At 39.3% G+C, this 16,058-nt stretch overlaps 1 protein-coding gene across 4 annotated transcripts in view; it reads right to left on the reverse strand.

Annotated features, from left to right (window-relative positions):
- The window catches only part of LOC106077022 (MAM and LDL-receptor class A domain-containing protein 2-like), a 129,145-nt gene that overhangs the window by 27,858 nt on the left and 85,229 nt on the right, over window positions 1-16,058 (reverse strand). Inside the window, exon 2 of one of the 4 annotated variants that reach the window (XM_056039110.1) lies at window positions 1,192-1,287. The exons of the other annotated variants lie outside the window; for them this stretch is intronic. Within the exon in view, the coding sequence (XP_055895085.1) occupies window positions 1,192-1,287 (96 nt within the window). The remainder of the gene's footprint in view (window positions 1-1,191; window positions 1,288-16,058) is intronic. 4 annotated transcript variants of the gene reach the window in all.

A 16,058-nucleotide genomic window follows, 5' to 3' on the forward strand; every position in this document is an offset into this window, starting at 1 on the left:
AGAGGGGGGGGGGTTATCGTAAATTTTGGAGGGGGTTTTTAAATCAAAATCTCCCTTAACTGTGCTCTTGGAATTAGGGGATTTCCGTTTGCATTTTTTTTGTGTTTTGTTTTATACAAGAGGGGGAGTTAACTGCAAAAACCCCAAGTAGGGGGTTTAAAACTCAAAACCCCTGGTAGGGGTTTTTAAACTCGAACCTCCCTGGTAGGGGTTTTTAACTCAAAAAACCCTGGTAGGGGGTTTTAAACTCAAAACCCCCTGGTAGGGGGTTTTAAACTCAAAACCCCATTGGTTGTGCTGGGGAAAGTGATGGTTTAGTATTAAAATCTCACCTAAAATAAACAAAATCAAAGCAAAAAATCATTCACTAAATTCCGATCCCCCCAAGGGGGGAGGGATTTCATTTCGGGGGGGGGGGGGGGTTGAACCCCAACCCCCCCCCTGGCTACGCCCATGATATATATATATATATGTATACCTTAAGAGTGCTAAATCAAAAGTTTAGTTTATGTAGATCTACATCCCTACAAATCAATGCGGAAAGATTATCTAAAATCGTCAGGCTATTAGTTTGTAACCAGTTTGTTATATTAGCATTAATCTGTTTTTTTTTTTTAATTTTATTCTTTTCATTACAAAGATCAGGTCCTACCTTTTGATGGGGGCGACCAAAAGCAAACGAAATTAGAGATAATAAGAAATAAGAAAATGACGATATAATTGCTAGCTTTTACAAGTCCTATAGATAAAACACTTAGACATCAAAAAGAAATAAAACAATTTTCCTGGTTTACTAGTTAATTAAGCCATACTGAGACTTTATCATACATGTTGTTACGCAGCACGAATTTGTGTAAAAATTTCAGCTCGATAAGAAAATAAAAGCGGTAATATTCAATGGCAAAAAATTGTTATTGTAAAAATTGTAATAGTAAGTAATATATATGAGTTCTATGTAGGTAAGTAATAATAAATGCTAAAATACATAGCACAAAAAAATAGAAACAGTTTTTTTCTAAATAGACAGCACAAACTAAAAAGGAGGACAACAATTGCTATTTAGAGGTAGGCCCGAACAACTTACTGATGACCACTAAGCAACCACTGACCTCCATCACTAACCGACCAATAGCCAATATTAACAAGTTAAAAAATATAAAACACTTTTTTTTTAATTTTCTAAACTCGTACTTGTTGTTTCAAGTTCTGAACATCCTTCTGGAGATTTGCCAAGTCTGTTTGAACACTTGTACAACATTGGGAGTCAGCTCCCGAGGATACAGCGACCTGTTGAAATAAAAGAAGTACCAAAAGATTTTTAAAATGTTATTTTAAAGATATTGAATTTTACGAGTTGTTTTTTTTTTTAACTTTTGAGAGGGTAAATTGTATTTTTTTTTTGTAAAGAAAAAGAATGGATTGTTTTATTAACTTAAAAAATAAACTTGTTCTCTTTTAGGAGACAAAATGAGCTGTTGTACCTACACTTTGGGAGAAAAAAAAGGTAGTGAAATCAGATTCACGGTAGCACTTGTAGTTTTTGAGACATAAACCTGACAGACGGAACAACAAATAGACAGACGGACAGACAACCTAAAACTAATAGCACTTTTCACCTTCTGTTCGTAAATACGAAACTTGATTCCTTCATTCTCTTTAGATTTGTATTAGCTTTAAAAGTTCACGAGCTTACCGGTTGTGTGTCACATTGACCCTAGTGGCCAAGCTGGACAGTGTACATGCACTGACCTCCAATAAAACTGCAGCCAGGCATAAAGTTCACAGCGTTGCCCGTAGCCACGATGATCATCAGGGCCAACCCTAGAGCTTCCATCTTGGTGTTTTAAGTTGGACTAAATCAAGAGATCTATTTATCAAACAAGTGTTATCAATTCAAGTTTTATAGCCCATTGTTGTCTTGATTTCACTTAGGTCAAATGATAAGATCACAAAGTCAAACGCGTTTCAAAATGTGGCCAAACCTAAGTCTTTCAGACTATCCCATTTGTTTAGTCTGAGCTAAATGTTAAAATTGAATGTAACAATAACAAGAATAAATTTAAATTTAACCCTAACTCTAACCCTAACCCTAAATTTAAAGCTGACCTACAAACTTCCCAAGATGTGTGCGTACTAACGTGGGTGTCAATCACTGGCGGATCCAGGGGGGGGGGGCGGTAGGGGCGATCGCCCCCCCCACTCGGCCGACCCCCCCCCCCCCCAACCCCACTGATAAACAATGAGCTGTAGATGTCAGGAGAATGCGTTTCTGCAGTGAAAAATGCAAGGAAACGGTTTTGGGTGTCGGGGCTTCACACCGAACCCCACTGAGGAAACTTACAGCGCTTTCCCAGACCCCCAAGAGTGCAAGAGAAAGGCCTCAACATGACTGTTTTTTTTCCATTTTTTTTTTCGCCGTAGATTGAGAAACAGTCTTATTTTATTCTCATGTATCGAATATATATATATATATATATATATATATGGTGACCGGTCATTTCATCCCCGGTCACTTCATCCCCGGTCACATCATCCCCGGTCATTTCATCCCCGGTCACTTCATCCCCGGTCACTTCATCCCCGGTCATTTCATCCCCTGGTCACTTCATCCCCTGGTCACTTCATCCCCCGGTCACTTCATCCCCGGTCATTTCATCCCCAATTAAATATTTTGTATACAAATATGATTATGTAGAATGGTTTTTGACATTTTATGACTTGTTACTAATGTGTTTATAGTGTTTCCGGGGATGAAGTGACCGGGGATGAAATGACCGGGGATGAAGTGACCGGGGATGAAATGACCGGGAACCTATATATATATATATATATATATATATATATATATATATATATATATATATATATATATATATATATATATATGCTGTACGCACGTTTTTGCATAGGGTTAGGGTTTACTGGGCGTTAGGGTTAGGGTTTGGAAAAAAATCGCCCCCCCCCCCCACTCCAAAGTTCTGGATCCGCCAGTGGTGTCAATAGAATGAATAAAATGATGCTACCAGTCAGAACTACTGTTCTATATTGACTACTTTAAAAACGTTATATTGTTGTAGTGTTTTCTTGTCTAAGTTTAATCGTTCCTTCAGAAATTAAGATATTGCATCGAATTTCTTGTAGGGCAACTGGGGATCGAAGTTGACATTTGAGACAATGACCAATCATGTTTCTGCTAATAATACTCACACTTGGACTGTTGGTCTAAGGTGTTGTGCAAGAGCAACGGCCTTGGTGCTATATTACTTAGCGGCCGAAAGAAAGAAGTCAGGTTTGAATCTTGTTCAAACACTTGACACTGGTATGTAGTAAATCGTTGTGCTGTTCCCACAACATTGAAGTTTACAGTAAAAAAGAATTTGGCGTAACATTCTTTGTAAACAACAAAAAAGGTCGGTGAGTTGTGGACCATTGAGTGCCCTGATATGGACCATTGAATGCCCTGATGTGGACCATTTGAGTGCCATGATGTGGACCATAGAAAACCATGATGTGGACCATTGAGTGCCCTGATGTGGACCATGGAGAACCATTTTTCTTCTTCTTCTTCATCGTTCTCATTGTTATGTTGGAGTGTTCATATGACTAGACCAATACATGAGATGAACTGCGCAGTGGTTTCCAAATCAGGGAGCTCTACATATAGTTTTCTTTCTATTGGGGTGATTTGGGGCCAATGTCTTATACGGGCCTCTTGGTAGAGAGAGCAGTTTTGGAGGACGTGGTCGGCATTTTCTGGTGATACTCCACATGGGCAGATTTCACTGGTTCCAATTTTGAGCTTCCGGAACATGTGTTGTCGCATTCTGTTGTGTCCGGTCCTGAGTCGAAAGATTAGACGTTGGTCTTGTTGGGATAGCTTATAGTAAGCATCATCTTTCTTGTGATTTGGATGGGATAGCTCGTCCATTTCTCATTTATTTTATCTACAATTAATTTCTTCATTTCTTCTGGATAGAGAGCAGAGTTTACTTGTGAGTTTGTTCTCCCACTCTTGGCGAGTGTGTCAGCCTTCTCATTTCCTGCTAGTTGTATGTGAGCTGGTATCCATTGAATGACAGTTTTTTTGCTGTTGTGGTTGAGCTTTGTGAGTGCTGTTCTGAGGTTTTTAATATAAGGGGAATCAGAGTTTTGCAGGCTTTGGAGGGTTGTTTTTGCGTCTGTTAGAAAGACAATCTGACTGTGAGGGGAACTTGGATGATTTGCTAGCATGGTAGCAGCTATTGCTAGTGCTTCCCTTTCTGCTCTGTGACTGTCAGAGAGCTCTCCAGTTGCAAAGGATTTTTCTAGCTTTCCTCCATCTGGCCATTCGATAAGTATTCCAGCTCCTCCATTTGTGGTGGCTTTATGGGATGAGCCATCCGTGTAAACTCTGATCCACTGATTGCAAGGGTAATTGGTATGTAGAAAACAGTTCACTATTTCCTTGAGCTCTGTTGGTCTGTAATCAGATTTTCTTTTTATGTTTTCAATATGGTCCCTTATAGTAGGAAAAGGGCTTTCGTCCCAGGGTGGAGATTCATTATAGTGTATCGAGGATTCCAGAGTAATTTTTTCAAGTTGGTGTTTCTTTTTTAGGTTTAGAGATTCCTGTATGAAATTGGTCCTTTTGAGACGGTTTTTTGTGCCAGTTTTGTGGATTTTTGTTCTGAGTGGGTGCCTCTCCAAGGTTTCCAATTTTGTGAATTGGGAAAGGATTTTTATTTCTTTTCTTTCATCCAGAGAGATCAGGGCAGCGGTTTCCTCCATAGCTCTTATGGGTGTTGTTTTGATTGCTCCTGTCATTATCCTTAGACCAATATTTTGAATCTTGTCTATTTTTCTAAGGTTGGTTTGGGCTGCTGAGCCCCATGCTGTGGCACCATATTCTAGTACAGGTCTTACATAACTGGTATAGGTCTTTTTCAGGATGTTGTGATTTGCTCCCCAATCTGTGCCAGCTAATTTTTCCAGAGGGATAGTCTCTGGATGCCTTTACTCTGTGTTTTATCTATTTGGTTTTTCCAGGTTAGTCTCGGGTCATAGGTGACTCCAAGATAAGTAGGGCTGTCATTTTTTTCTAAAGCTTCCTTATCTAATGTTAATTTTATTGTTTGTTGTTTTGTTGACAGTGAGAATATGGTATATGTTGTCTTTTTTGTGTTAATGGACATGCCCCAGTCTTTGGACCAATTATTGAGTTTATCAAGAGCATCTTGTAATCGAAATTTCGATGTTCCTACATATTCTTCTGTGCTAATTAAGGCAAGGTCATCTGCATACATGCTGCTCTTAACTTTTTTGGGTAGGTTTTGATTTAGATCGCTTATGAATATTAGGAAAAGTGTTGGGGATAGGACTCCTCCTTGGGGGACACCATTTTTTATACCCACTGTGTGGCTTCTTTGTCCTTGCATGCAAACTAAGGCTTTTCTATTACTATGGAGAACCATGATGTGTACCATTTATTGCCTTGATGTGCACCATGGAGAACCATGATGTGGACCATTAGTTCCCTTATGTGGACCATTGAGTGCCCTGATGTAGACTATGGAGTGCCATTATGTGAACAATTGAGTGCCCTGATGGGGACCATTGAGTGCCCTGATATGGACCATTGAGTGCCAAGATGTGGAACATAAAGTGCCAAGATATTGGTTATGGAGTGCCCTGGCGTAGATCATTGAGTGCCCTGATGTGATCTCAGAGTGCCCTAATAAATTTCACTCTAAAATTTAACAAGATATTATAAAAAAAATAATTTTAAAATTTAAAAAACTTTATTAAAAAGTTTATTAAAATTGTAATCGTATCAATTATTTTGGTACAGTCACAAGTCATTCAATTTATAATAGTTCTTGGCCCAACAACAATAAATCTGTGCGATTAGAAATATTTTAACTAACTGTTTTGTTTTACGCAATTTCATGCTTTTAGCTTTCTCAATGTGTTATGATCCTATAAGTTGTCTGGACCAGTTGGGAAAGGGAGGGGGAAGGGAGTAACTGGATGAATGTTGCCGTGATCACTTTTTAAACGCAATTTATATTTTAAAAATGTTTTTAAAGTTGTACGACTTAAATTCTAACTCGAGGACTCAAGCCCATCAAGCCAATACACTAACCACTGGGCCAGCGAAGTGCTTATGAAAATAGAAGGTTGGATAGTTCTCTATTGTTAGTTTCAAACTTTAAACCAGCGACATAATTCTCCACACAAAGTATATAGGACTTATCTTTTTTTTTGTCAAGTACAAAAATAAATTTGTAAAATTTCAACTTGATCAGCGATCGGGTGTTGGAGAAAGAACGTGTTCAAACTTTTTAACAGACAGACAGACAGATAGAGTAAGTTCATACCAGCTTTGTAAAAAAAAATAAAAGTGTAACTGCTACCTTCGCCTCTGCATTAAGTTAAGATATGTGCCTTCTTTTTATCACTCTGAAGCACTGAACATGTTAATATTAAAGTGTTTCAAATGAAAGGTCTTTTGACATGACTGATAGCATAACATGATTTGCTGATAGTTTGACCTCTTAAAAGTTTGTTTGAGTTTTAGTATTGCAGTCAACAAGCGATTCTGTGAGTGTAAATGTATATTCTATATTGATTTCTATATTTAAGAAATAAACTTTTTCAAGTGTGTATACCTTACACATTGAACCCAGGGCATTCAACATTTGTCAAAACATCTAAGAGAATCAAAGCATGGCGGAAGGATACAGTTGACTATTTTTCTTAATGGCGGCCAGAGCAAATAGAAGTAGTTGTCATGGATACTCCTGCCCAAGATCTTGTTATAGGGAACACACATGGAGTTAGAGATTTAACCATAAAACTGAACTAGATTCCTGGGTAAAATACAGACACAACTGAGGACAATGATATTGTACACATTAGTCAAAGTATTTGAACTGAGTGATTTCACAAGGTAACTAGAAACAACTTGACATTTTTTCAAGAAGGTCGTTTTGACATTTTTTCTTGCTATCATGTAACTAGGTCATAACACTTTTTGTTACACTTACTTTATCTAGTACCATTTTATTGGGTCATGATGACATTTTTTCCCCTTTCTTAATGCTATTGTACTATCATTTCATGATTAATTGTACATTACATATTTAATTATCCTAATTTGACAATAATATAGAATATGATAATGACTAGATGTGCTGATTGTGTACATGATTAGTAAGCATACACAGTAATGTAAACAAGCATATTGTAAACAACAGTGAACTACTTGAACTGCTGACCTAATTTTTTAAATAACTCACAAATGTAAATATTGTTGATTTTTTCCAAATGGTATACACCTGAATACTATCATGTTTACAAACAAAATATTTTTTTTATGCTATTTTAATTTAACTACCATATATGTGTGCTATTAATAACAGTCATATGCAATGTCACTATAACCTTGTATAATGGTGACGAAACGTAAAGTGATATTATGAATACTGGACACAAATATACTTGTATAGATCTATGTAAACTCTATTTGGAAATACTTGAATAAATTCACTCAGTGTGTCAAATGATACACATTGGATATTTTATGTTATGTTATATTATATAAAATCATTAGATGTAAAATAACATTAATTTTTTCTTCTAAGAATTAAGATGGCAATGTATGTTAGCAGAATGAGCAAACAGCAATTAAACATGCTAATGCAAAAACTTTTCGGTATAATTGTAAATAGTTGATCAATTGTTATTATTTAATTATATTTTCTGGAGATTAAATCTTCAAATTGTATTGATTTTTTCAATAATTTACTTGTATAATAAATGGAATCAAAGTAATGTATATTTTTCTAAGCCAGCACTTTGAGAGTTAAACAATCTATTTGTAAATATTATGTGGAACTATTGATAGTTGAAATGAATGTCATGACATTAGTACTTATGTAGAATTAATTTATTAGTATTGAAGTGACTAATTAGATTAAACTTAACAACATAAATGATTAAGCCAGTAGACATATAAATAGTGATGTTACCATCATATTGTCACGTACGATTTGTCTATATTTAGCCCAAGGTAGTCGAATGGATTTCAGCTAGCTCGGGGATATCCAAGTAGACAGAAACCTTTTATTAGAATAGTTGTAATTGGTCAGAAATGTTAACTATTGTATGTTAAGTAGTATTTTATTGGTTGGCCATGCGACGGAGAGATATTAGTCACGTGGTAACGCTCTCGAGCCCGGGAAAGATTCTAGATTGCCGTCAGTGTCGAGCGGAACGTGTTAGAGAGAAGATGTTCTAGAGTCTCGTGTTGGAACTCAAAGGAAGATGAAATGATCATATTATTGTGTAGATCATTTAATTTAGTAGAAATTTATTTTACATGTTTTATTCAATCACAGTATATCATTGTAAATATTATGAATAGCTTTTTCAAGTTCTGAATTAAAGTCATGGGCGTAGCCAGGGGGGGGGGTTATGGGTTCAATCCCCCCCCCCCGAAATGAAATCCCTGCGGGGGGGGGATACGGACTTTAGTGACTAATTTTTTGCTTTGGTTTTTTTTATTTTAGGTGTGATTTTAATACTTAACCATCACTTGCCCCATCACAGCCAATAATTTTTTATTTTAAAGCCCCTTACCAGGGGGATTTTGAGTTTATAACCCCTACCAGGGGGGGTTTGAGTTTAAAAACCCCTACCAGGGGTTTTAGCAGTTAAATCCCCCTTTTATAAAACAAAACCAAAAAAAAAAAAAGCAAACGACAATCCCCAAATTCCAAGAGCACAGTTAAGGAAGATTTTGATTTTAAAACCCCACCAAAGTTCCCGATAAATTCCCTTTTTAATATAAAAAAGCAAATTACACACTCAAATTTTTAAAGGGGTTTTGAGTTTACCCCCCTCCCCCTCTTCAGTAGGGTTTGAAGCTAAAAATTACCTATTCAATAAAAAAAAAAGCTAATTACGCAGCTAATTGAGCGTAGCTAAACGGGCTTTGAAGCGAGGTTGGAAGGTAAAAAAATGCCTTTTTAATATTACAAACAAAGCCAATTATACACTCAAAATTCTATGAATGTAAGCAAAGGTGTTTTGAGTTTAAACTCCCCTCCAGTGGAGTTTGAAGCTAAAAAATGCCTTTTCAATATAAAAAAGGATATTACACATTGTAAAATCTATGAGCGTAGCTAAAAGGGTTTTTGAGTTTAAACCCCCCGTCAGTGGGGTTTAAAACTACTAAATACATCTTCAATGTAAAAAACAAAAAAAAAAAGCAAATTACGCACTCAAAATGCTATGAGTGTTGCCAAATGGGGTTTTGAGTTTAAACCCCCCTTCAGATGGATTTGATGCACAAAAATACTTCTTCAATATAAAAAAAAAAAGGAAATTACACATTAAAATTATTTGAGCGTTACCTCTCCTACAGATGGCTTTTTTTTTAAAGTTTAAAACCCTTTCAGATGGTTTTGAGTTTAAAATCCCCTTACAAAGCGTTTTGAGGTGGAAATCTCTATCTTCAATATTATTCAAAAGCAAACTACAGTTCTATAACCGTAGCTAAAGGGGGTTTTCAATTAAAAAAAAACAAATTCCAGAGATTTTTTAGTTTAAAATTCCCACAGATGATTTTGACGATAAAACTTGCCTTTTCGATATAAAATCTAATGCAAACTACAGTCTCCTAATGCCAAGAGCGTATTCAAGAGAGGTTACACATTTCTACAAGTGGCTGTGCTCCATTAATAAAGTGCAGTGAACAGTCATCTGCGAAATTAAAAAACACTGAATGTGGCTCAACAAAGATGGCTAAGAGAGATTTTTGGAGTCAGTTATAGAGATCGGGTCTAAATCAAGGAAATCCTGTGCCGAACTGGAAGTCGACCCTTAGTAAGATTGTGACAGAGCGTCGCATGAGGTTTGCGGGACATGTTCTCCGACAAAATGAATTACGCATAATAAGAGTTGCAATGACATTCTATTAAGTACAACTTGGCGCCATACATTTATGGAGGTCCTCAGAGCAGGTGGGAAGAGGCTTCAGACATTACCAGTGATAGATTTTTGTGGAAACAGCTTGACGGCAAACGCGCCGAACGGCGCGGTAGGGTCTAAGTCAGTAAGAATAGCATAATTTTTTTGAAATAAAACTTTTTAATAGCAGGAAAATGCACTGTAGTTACCTCAGAATATGCATTTTTAAATACCAGAAATAGTGCTTGGCGGCGGGGCTTCGCCCCGCGCTGGGGGAGCTCCCCCAGACCCCCTTGCTAGCAAAGACGGGGAGTCTACAATTTTTCCACTAACTCCAGGAAGAAATTCTAGGGCACAATAAGCTTCTTCCAAAAGAATGAAGTGTCATAATGTAATAAAGATTATGTACACACAAACACACACATACATATTGTTACAAATGAAATGAATGTTACAGTGATAGGTTGAGGTCAACGTGTTGTTCCAGTGGATACTAGCAGTGTTTGTGCAACTTTGGAGGAGCGATTAGGGACTCTATATAAGTCAGGGAGTTAATGTGAACGTCAGTCATGAGTGAGTCGTGAGTGAGCCGTTACAGTCGATACAGAATATATAAGACGTGTGCGGCTCTAGTGGAAGAGAAATGTGTAAGACTCGATGCAAGTTAACTAGGGTAGAGTTAACTGGAGTGGACTACTGTCGTTAAAGTCTATACAGCGAACTACAGTGGACTTGAGCCGTTACAGTCGATACAGTCGATGTAAGACGTGTGCGGCTCTGATTCGGTAGACTTGAGTACGACTTGGTTCAGCTTTGGGAGACCTGGAGCGACACTGGGAAGTGTGTCGTTGGTCTGTTGTGTGAAATACGGATCGATGCAAGTTGAGAAAAGATGAATTGCAACGAAGTGAAGAGATAAATTGCAACGAAGTATAGCTAACTGTAAACTGGCAGATATTGTCCAGTCTTCTACGTTACATGTTACAGTAACGAATTGTTAGAGTTAATAGTCATTAAAGTTATATGAAACTGAAAGTTTAGTCGTCAAGTTCTTTACAGTGTTTTTATTTGTGTGCCAACTAATACATATAGCCAGAAGATTCAGAAATACGTAACAATATAAATATATTTTTTGCGGATTCGTATAAAAAATCCCCCCAATCCCCCCTCCTCCCGAAAAAAATCCTGGCTACGCCCATGATTAAAGTATTTGTATTTGTCGAAGAGAAGTTTCTTCATTGATTACAATAATAACATACTTAGATCGTCTTATCGACTAGTTGTCACAAACCGCCGTGAGCCCACAACCGTTTGTGTGTGTGTAGCAGAACAACCGCAGTCCACTACCATGGCCTTAGTTATTGTGTAAAGTTTTAAGTTGGTTACTGTTATTTATATTTTAGATCTAATGTCATTATTTATGTTTTAATATATTTTAATTAGATTTGTTTTATTATTGGAATGTTTATTTTGTTGTCACTGGACCAGAGTACCTAGGCTACAACGAGGGCGGGGTGATCTGGGAAATCTGGGGAAAGGGGCAGTGGTCATCACTGGTCAGATACTGATGATGCATGTAGACGTAACCACTGAGGTTAGGCGTCACTGATGATGCAAGGGGACGTAACCACTGTGTTGCGGTGTAGTCCACGTGGGAGGATTTTTTGCTCTGAGAAAGGCACAGTTAGTTGGCGTGGGTCTTGTAGAGCGGACGGTCGTATTTCCCGCTTCTGCTTGTCTTCTCAATATTGTATGAGAAACTGATAGTGAAATCTAACGTTGATAGCGATTAGAGACCTTAGTTTAGTAGTTGATGTACCTGTATATAACGTTTCATTTGGAAGTTTATATGTTGTGTGTAAATAAAGTTACACTTTTAAGTTATAGTTTCTAACTATATTCCGGTGTTTAGTTTCATATCTTAATTATATAGACTAACACCAAAATCGCGACCAGGGCCAAAGCCACCAAAGTTCCAGCGTCAACAGTCGGGCCTCCAGAATCACCCTAGACTACGACCAGTTCAAGCAGGCGTCAGCACACTGCTAGCGTTTTGTGACAACTAAAGTGGGAGCTCGTCCGGGATTGATCAACTGCTGTACGTTCGGAACTAAAGTGGACGGCTCGTCCTTGATTGATAAACTAAAGTGGACGGCTCGTCTTTGATTGATCAACTGCTGTATATTTGGAACTGTTGCTGATTTTTTTTTTCGGATACTTTAGCCACAATCGTCGCTGGGGGCAGAGCCATTATACTAGAATCCAGTGGAACCAGTCAAATGTAACTGACTTGATAGCCTGCTATTCAACTACAGTCTAGCCTACATCGCCAGAGTCTAAGTCTAAGTCTACACCCGTAAGGTCTAGGACTTTACTAGAGACCTCGAGCCGAGAAACCACTACAGTCTAGTCTACATCTCCAGAGTCTGAGTCTAAGTCTACACCCCTAAGGTCTAGGACTTTACTATAGACCTCAAGCCGAGAAACCACTACAGTCTAGTCTACATCTTCAGAGCCTGAGTCTAAGTCTAAGTGTACACCCGTAAGATCTAGGACTTTACTTTGACTTTACTGTACTAGACTCGAGTCCAGAATGTGCTGCTGATACTGCTGATGTGTTGTTGTGAATCGTATGGATATAATTTACTTACAGTGGTGGTGACATTGACTTTAAGTTAATTTTATGCCACTGTATTTTATTTTTTTAAATACAAAATCAAATTAATCAAAAATTTCAAAAACAAGTTTCGTCGGATCAGCGCAAGAGACTGGATCTTCAGCTGCTGTGTTGTTTTTTTTAACTAAAATTCCATGCTGTAAGGTAGGCTGACTTTTTGCACTATATAATTATTTTTATTCAGTGGTTACCTTATTGTCGCCATACTGTCCTTGCTAGTGGGAGTCTAGTGTAATCTATAGTTTACATTGTTTGTTTTAAGGCTACTATTTTTAATCTAGACCTTGATTTGTCTATTCATTATCGTTAGACTCTATTCAGATATCTTTTCCTATTTGGCTATTCATGTACTTGTTAATTCTTATAAATTAGTTCATTTTCTGCTGTGCGCAAATTGCCATTAGAATACTCTCATAGTTTCTAATTCTCTGTAGCTTCTACCTCCATATTAAATAAAAACTTTTATACTTTCAATTCTGTAATGGCTAAGGTAAGAGACCTTCAAGAGTTCATTTCGCTAGGTAGGAGTATCGGTGTCCCTGAGTCGGACATTCTCTCGTTTGCTCAGAATGAGAGGAAGTTAGAGCTAGAGTTACTTGAGGCCGATAGGGCCGAACGCCAGGCAGAGAGAGAAGCACAGAAGGCAGATAGAGAAAAGGAGTTAGAGTTAGCACGGATTGCATCCGAAAGGGCCGACAAAGATTTAGAAATAGCTAGGTTAGAGTCTGAGAAAGAACTAGCTAGGATAGAGTCTCAGAAGGAAATAGGGTTAGCTAGGTTAAATAGACAAGCAGACACCGGTGATAACTCGTCAACAAGCTCTTCTTTAGATACACCCCGTAACCCTTTTAAACCCCCACAGCTCCCAAAATTTGACGAACTGGTGGATGAGTTAGATAGTTACATCACTCGCTTCGAACGCCATGCACAAACTGTTGGGTGGTCCCAGGATGACTGGGCCACTTATCTGCTGTCCCTATTGACAGGAAAAGCCCTCAATACTGCAATGAGGTACGAGGTGCAGGTGACGAAACATTACCCATCTCTCAGGGAAGCCTTGTTAAAATCCTTCGAATACACTAGTGATGGGTATAAAGGGAAATTTAGGACAGCTCGTATAGAAAGGGGAGAAACTTATCAACTTTTTGGGACAAGAATCAAAGGGTACCTAAATAAATGGGTGCAAATGTCTGGGGCCGAACAGACATTCAAAGGCCTTCTTCAGCTACTGCTGATTGATCAGCTATTGGATGGGGCATCAGAAGGGCTTACAATATTTCTAAAGGAAAGAAACCCCACGTCCTGGGACCAAACCTTAGAGTTGGCCGAAAACTATAGACTGGCACATGCGACGAGGAGTTAAGAAACATCGAAATCTAAACCCAAGGGGGAAGGATCCAGTCTAGGATACATGGGGAGTCGTTCCAAACCCCATACCAATTACGCAACTGATAGGAGGGTAACATTTAGTCCAAGGGGAGGCTTAGATGGTAGACAGGCAGGCAGGTACGATAATAGGCGAAGCGAGGGGGATGCAAAAATTGTTTGTTATAAGTGTGGGAAGAGAGGGCACAAATCCACGTCATGCGACCTTCGGAAGGTGAATCCGGTAGGTGCTGTACAGGAAGGGAGGGCGACCGCTCCCAAACCCAAAGCAGACCATAAGGGAAGGGGGAGGAAACCTGTGGTCTGGCGAGAAGAAGAGGGAAGACGTCCCATAGCTAATGGGTTCCTGAACGGAACTCCTATTAAAGTGTTACGCGACACTGGGAGCTCAGTGGTAGTTGTGCGATCTACCCTGGCACCTAAGCGTACGGGTCGATTTAGGTGGATTAAGACCATCGACAGTACTATGTTGAAAGTGGCGACTGCCATGGTGCAGATAGATTCGCCTTATTTTACTGGGGGAGTGGAGGCCCATTTGTTGGATCATCTACTATATGATTGTGTAGTTGGAAACATACCTGGCGCTGCAGATCCTTTTCAGCCAAATCCTAATTGGGGGGATTCAGCTAAGGTAACTTTTGAGGAGAGTGAGGCCAGAAGTGCCAAGATCTCGTCCTCTGCAGAGGTGAATGGGGTGATTCCCCCATGCTCACCTAATTTATGTGACACACAATCTAAAGAGAATGCGGCAAAGGGTGCCAACATCTCTTCTTCTGCTGAGGTGGCTGGAATGATGTGCTCAAGCTCACCTAATGTAGTTGATACATTGGAAACGGATGAGGCAAGGGGGCCAACATCTCGCATTTTACTGAGGGGGCTGGGGTGGATTCCCCAAGCTCGCCCGTAGAAATTGGGGCAGCTATCACTATCATTGCTAGAAGGGAAAAGGCGGCTGTCAAACCACTTGCCACGCCACCTTGTCCACCCACCGGTATATCTCCAGATGTGTTTAAAACTTCCCGACAGTCAGATCCCACTCTCGTTCAACAGAGAGAATGGGCAGGTATTGGGAGAACTAGAGAGTCTACATGGGGCTCTGAGAAGTTTATCCATAAGGAAGGTCTCTTATATAGAGAACTTATAGATAAAGAAGGAATGAGAACTACTCAGTTGGTTGTTCCGAAGGATCACCGTGAATAAGTCATGCGTGTTGGGCATGAAATGTTATGTGGGGGACATCTCGGGTCTAAGAAGACCATATATAGAGTTTCCGCAGAGTTTTACTGGCCTGAGTTAAGCGCCGATGTAAAACGCTACTGCGCCTCTTGCGACATGTGCCAACGCACATCTCCCAGAGGCCGAACAGGGAAGCTTCCTCTGGGTCAAATGCCTTTGATTGACACCCCTTTTTCTAGAGTTGCAGTGGATATCGTGGGACCGATTGACCCACCCACTGAACGAGGAAATCGGTATATCCTCACTCTAGTTGATTATGCAACGCGCTATCCAGAGGCGTTTGCACTCCGCTCAATTGACACAATTCGAGTGGCCGAGGCCTTGGTTGAGATATTTGCCCGGGTTGGAGTCCCTAGGGAAATGCTCATCGATCAAGGGGCACAGTTTACATCAAAACTTGTGGGTGAAATTACCCGTTTGTTGTCGATGAGGTAATTGGTTACCACCCCGTTCCATCGCAAGTGTGACGGGCGGGTTAAAGGGTTCAATGGGACCTTGAAGAACATGCTTCGACGCATGTGTGGTGAGAGAACTCACGATTGGGACAGGTATCTTCCCGCCGTCCTATTTGCATATACGGAGGCCCCTCAAGAGAGTATGGGTTTTTCTCCTTTTGAATTGTTGTATGGGAGAACTGTTAGGGGCCCTAGTCAAATTCTTCGGGAATTATGGGTGAGGTAACAGGAAACTCCTGAGATACGCACTACTTATCAGTACGTGGTGGATCTCCGTAACAAATTAGAAAGCACCTGCCAGACCGCCATGAAAGAGTTGTCGAAGGCTAGTGCTCGGGCCAAACGGTATTATG

Source organism: Biomphalaria glabrata, chromosome 8 (genome assembly GCF_947242115.1).
Source record: "Biomphalaria glabrata chromosome 8, xgBioGlab47.1, whole genome shotgun sequence".
NCBI lineage: Eukaryota > Metazoa > Mollusca > Gastropoda > Planorbidae > Biomphalaria > Biomphalaria glabrata.